This window comes from Hippoglossus hippoglossus, chromosome 14 (assembly GCF_009819705.1).
Source record: "Hippoglossus hippoglossus isolate fHipHip1 chromosome 14, fHipHip1.pri, whole genome shotgun sequence".
Classification (NCBI taxonomy): Eukaryota; Metazoa; Chordata; class Actinopteri; order Pleuronectiformes; family Pleuronectidae; genus Hippoglossus; species Hippoglossus hippoglossus.
Genome location: NC_047164.1, coordinates 786923 through 791922, shown reverse-complemented (window position 1 = coordinate 791922; position 5000 = coordinate 786923). Strand labels below are relative to the sequence as shown.

General features: G+C 45.7%; 1 protein-coding gene across 2 annotated transcripts in view; it reads left to right on the top strand.

The window, feature by feature from the left end:
* LOC117774637 (glutamate receptor 1-like) overlaps positions 1 to 5000 on the top strand; it is a 43282-nt gene that overhangs the window by 1993 nt on the left and 36289 nt on the right. For both annotated transcript variants that reach the window (XM_034607203.1, XM_034607202.1), the window contains exon 2: positions 1541 to 1675. In XM_034607203.1, coding sequence (XP_034463094.1) covers positions 1541 to 1675 — 135 coding nt within the window. The remainder of the gene's footprint in view (positions 1 to 1540; positions 1676 to 5000) is intronic.

Sequence of the window (5000 nt, the reverse complement as noted above, 5' to 3'; positions counted from 1 at the left end):
TAGTTAATTTTACTAAACGTACAGAGACGTAAAGAGACATAAATCAACGTAAAGACACGTAAAGAGACATAACGAGACATAAAGAGACGTACAGAGACGTTGAGAGACAGAAAGAGACGTAAAGAGACATAAATCAACGCAAAGACACGTAAAGAGACATAACGAGACATAAAGAGACGTTGAGAGACAGAAAGAGACGTAAAGAGACATAAATCAACGCAAAGACACGTAAAGAGACATAACGAGACATAAAGAGACGTAAAGAAACATACAGAGACATAACGAGACATTAAGAGAAGTACAGAGACGTAGAGAGAGACGTTGAGAGAAATAACGAGACATACGAGACATAAAGAGATGTAACGAGATGTAACGAGACGAAACGAGACGTAAAGAGACGTAACGAGACATAACGAGACGTAAAGAGACGTAACGAGATGTACAGAGACGTAAAGAGACGTACAGAGATGTAACGAGACGTACAGAGACGTACAGAGACGTACAGAGACGTAAAGAGACGTACAGAGATGTAACGAGACGTACAGAGACGTAAAGAGACGTACAGAGATGTAACGAGACGTAAAGAGACGTACAGAGACGTACAGAGACGTAACGAGACGTAACGAGACGTAACGAGACGTACAGAGACATAAAGAGACGTACAGAGACGTACAGAGCCGTACAGAGACGTACAGAGACGTAACGAGATGTACAGAGACGTAACGAGATGTACAGAGACGTAAGGAGACGTACAGAGACGTACAGAGACGTACAGAGCCGTACAGAGACGTACAGAGACGTAACGAGATGTACAGAGACGTAACGAGACGTACAGAGACGTAAAGAGACGTACAGAGACGTACAGAGACGTAACGAGACGTACAGAGACGTACAGAGACGTACAGAGACATAACGAGACCTTCAGTGTGACAATATTCTGCTGCAGTTTCCTGTCAGCTTGAAACTCACCTGCAGCTCGTTCACCTGCAGCTCGTTCACAGCGTCTGACACCAGTGAGCATCAGCATCAGACGTCTGTGTGGATGTGTGAACTGAGTCAGTGAGAACGTCTGTCAGAGCTTCAACACTTTGAACAGCTGGTGATCATATAATCATATAATATTCCAATAATATCCTTATAACACCCACACATTATAGTGTTTGCTGTTTGCCAGGAAAATATAGAAAAACCTACTTTACTTCAAACAGCCCCAACTTTTAAAATTACAATACTATGTTTTTACATAGCTGGTCAATCAGAGCAGACTGGGCTTTACAGGAGGGGGGGGGGGGGGTCTTAAAGAGACAGGAGCTAAAACCAGGTGTTTGAGACAGAGGCTGAAGAGAGGAGCTGCAGCGATGGACACCCACACAACCATGGAGCCTCAGATATCTGACATTAAACAACATTGATGCTGGATGAGAAAATGAAAACGGTCGAACTGAAAGTGTCAAAGACTTGAGTCCTGATTTGAGTGTAAGATCAGAATCAAACCCTGAACTCTGACCTTTGTGTTGTGTTTTCTTCTTGTGTGTTTCAGGAGGCCTTTTCCCCACCGGCTCCCATGAGTACGAGGTGTTTCGTTTCGCGCTGGCGCAGCATCAGGACGTCCCCAAGTTGGTGCCACAGGTGGACATGGTGGACACGGGGAGCAGCTTCGCTATGACCTACGCCTGTAAGTTCAGTGACCAATAAAATACACTAACTTTTTATTTGAAGTCTCAATATGAACCAGAACCTGCAGGTGTTGGCAACAGGAAGTTGGGATTTATCGTCTGTTTCTTTGTTGTTGTTCACGTTCTGTGTATCTTCAGTCGGTGGTGAATTAACATTTTGGTCGTGTGGTTATTTGAAGTGACGTTAGCGTCAGTGTGAGATGATCCTCGGCCTGTGTGAGCGTCCTGCAGGTCTGTGTGGACGCTCTCATCACGGCTCAGTGCATCGTTCCTCCATCGTCCAGACTTCGCTGAGCAGAGTTGGGATTAAGGGAGAATAGAAGCTGTAAAGAGCCGACAGCAGCAGTAAATGGCCTCTGGCTCCAGGGGACGTTCAGCACAGTGAAGCAGCTTCAGGGAACAAAACGCTGACCTTGTTTCCTTCTGTACAAAACGACCACAGTCACCTGCCACCCTCATTACACCTGTGTTTAAATCTGCACTCCGTTATTAAACTGGGGTTTAAGGACAGACCAGGCTGCCCCCCCCCCCCCCCCCCCCCCCACCACCACCACAGTCTCTGGAATGTTTGAATTTCTCCGAAGACTTTTTCAACTCATTAACACTTTTATTTCAATTCTCTCATTAGTAGAATATAAAACAGTAAATCTATACGTGAACAGATAATGATTATCAGAACAATATGGAGAATAAGCCCCCGAGACGCCTGATTGGAGGAGCACATAAAACGTAGGTTATTTTCTGTGTCCAGTAGGTGGCACTATGACTCAGACGCAATGAAAACACATTTAATTTGGGAGAAAAAGGGAAATAATTGGGATTTATTTGGTTAATCAGTCCATCCTGCTTATCCAGGTCACATTCAGATTTCATTCTTTGTTTGGTCTGATGGTGAAATTAATATTAAATAACATTCTGTGAGGTTTTAAATGAATCACGGTGAAACAGGATGTTTGAAAACCGTCTCTGTGCTGCAGAAACTCAACTGTGCCTCAAATGAAATGTTTTAATGTGTCAGTCTGAAGTCAGAGTTAATTACACTGAGACTCAGAATGATCCTTAAAAAGTTTTAATGAATTTAAACTTCCTCCTCAGTGGAACGTTCAGTCGTGTTCGTCGTCATCACTGAAACTAATTCCTGATAAAAGAGCTGAAGAGTCAGATCAGCTGCTCTGAGACGAGTCTGTTCGTTCAGAGACATTTGTTTTGATAGGGAGGGAGAGAGAGAGGGGGGGGGGGAGAGAGAGAGAGAGGGGGGGGGGAGAGAGAGAGAGGGGGGGGAGAGAGAGAGAGAGAGAGAGAGAGAGGGGGGGGGGGGGGGTAGAGAGAGAGAGAGACAGACAGTGACAGTATTTATCAGCCGTTCCACTTTTCTTACGTCTTCACTGAGATTAATCTCATTTGCAACATTTCAGGCGTCCGATGTTTCATTTTCCTTCCTTTGACTTTGTCTCTCGATATTTTGCAAACCCCACAAACATGGTGTGAATGTTTTTATGCAGATTCACTGGCAGCGCGGTTGTTTATCTGTTTTTCGTTATCGTTCATAAGACACAGTTCACTCAGAGACGTTTCTTCCATTTTGTAAAAACCAGATAACGTTACTGTCTTGAGAGGTCAACAGGTCGTACATGGCTAAAGCGGACAGTGGTGTCTTACAGTGGAACTCACATGTTCTGCTCAGCTTCAGGTTGATAGTTGAGTGTTATGACTGTAAATGTTTTCATGCTGTAATGTTCAGAATCACTTTCCTCAGACGGTCCATCGCTGCAGCTCCCCTTTCCAGCCGGTTAGAAGATAAAGACAGATTCTGGAACATCAGGAGTATTTTATCAAACACGTATTTCTTCCACAACGATAAGAACGACTCAGCTGTCGTACAACACGTGTATCCCCTGGCTGCGATAGGGGGCGTGGCCAACGAGCTGCTCAGTGTGACGTCACAATGATGAGGACACTGATCTGATCTTCAGTGGGGTCTTCACCTCAGACTTTGAACTTTTTAACTTTGCAGAACTTTCACAGTCACAGGAAACATGTTTATGACGCTGAAGGAAAGAAACACTGAGAAAACATCACACGTCTCCTGTAAATGTGACATTTTGAATTTGAACATTTTGTTACAGTTTGAATCTTTACATTTCTTCCCACATTCAAATCCGTCTTTGTGTGAATTTTAAATAGAAAGTGAGAGAAAGTGACGGCGCTGCTGCAGACCACCGGGGGAGCGGGGGGGGCGGGGGGTTGTTGTTGCTGCAATAATAAACACATCCTATTGTGAAGGAACCCAAATGGAGCCGGGCGCTTTGGCAAAACGACACAATGTCGCATTCACGCCAGAGAATCAGACTGAAACGAATGGAGGCGACTGAAAGGAAGAGAGATGGATTGAATGGAGAGAGAGAGAGAGAGAGAGAGAGAGAGAGAGAGAGAGAGAGAGAGAGAGAGAGAGAGAGAGAGAGAGAGAGAGAGAGAGAGAGAGCGAGAGAGACAGAGAGAGCGAGAGAGAGAGACAGAGAGAGAGAGAGAGAGAGAGAGAGAGAGAGAGAGAGAGAGAGAGAGAGAGAGCGAGAGAGACAGAGAGAGAGAGAGAGAGAGAGAGAGAGAGAGAGAGAGAGCGAGAGAGACAGAGAGAGCGAGAGAGAGAGACAGAGAGAGAGAGAGAGAGAGAGAGAGAGAGAGAGAGAGAGAGAGAGACAGAGAGAGAGAGAGAGAGAGAGAGAGAGAGAGCGAGAGAGACAGAGAGAGCGAGAGAGAGAGAGAGAGAGAGAGAGAGAGAGAGAGCGAGAGAGACAGAGAGAGCGAGAGAGAGAGACAGAGAGACAGAGAGACAGACAGAGAGAGAGAGAGAGAGAGAGAGAGAGAGAGACAGAGAGACAGAGAGAGAGAGACAGAGAGAGAGAGAGAGAGAGAGAGAGAGAGAGAGAGAGAGAGAGAGAGAGCGAGCGAGAGAGAGAGAGAGAGAGAGAGAGAGAGAGAGAGAGAGCGAGAGAGACAGAGAGAGCGAGACAGAGAGACAGACAGAGAGAGAGAGAGAGAGAGACAGAGAGACAGAGAGAGAGAGACAGAGAGAGAGAGAGAGAGAGAGAGAGAGAGAGAGAGAGAGAGAGAGAGAGCGAGAGAGAGAGAGAGAGAGAGAGAGAGAGAGAGAGAGCATCTCATTCTTATAGAGCATGTAAGAGGGATTTGAATGGAGCTCTAACCTGAGTCACCTCATGTTAACACAGAGTCAGGCTCTGCTGACAGCTACACAGACACAGAGACAGACACACACACAGACACACACACACACACACACACACACACACACACACACACACACAC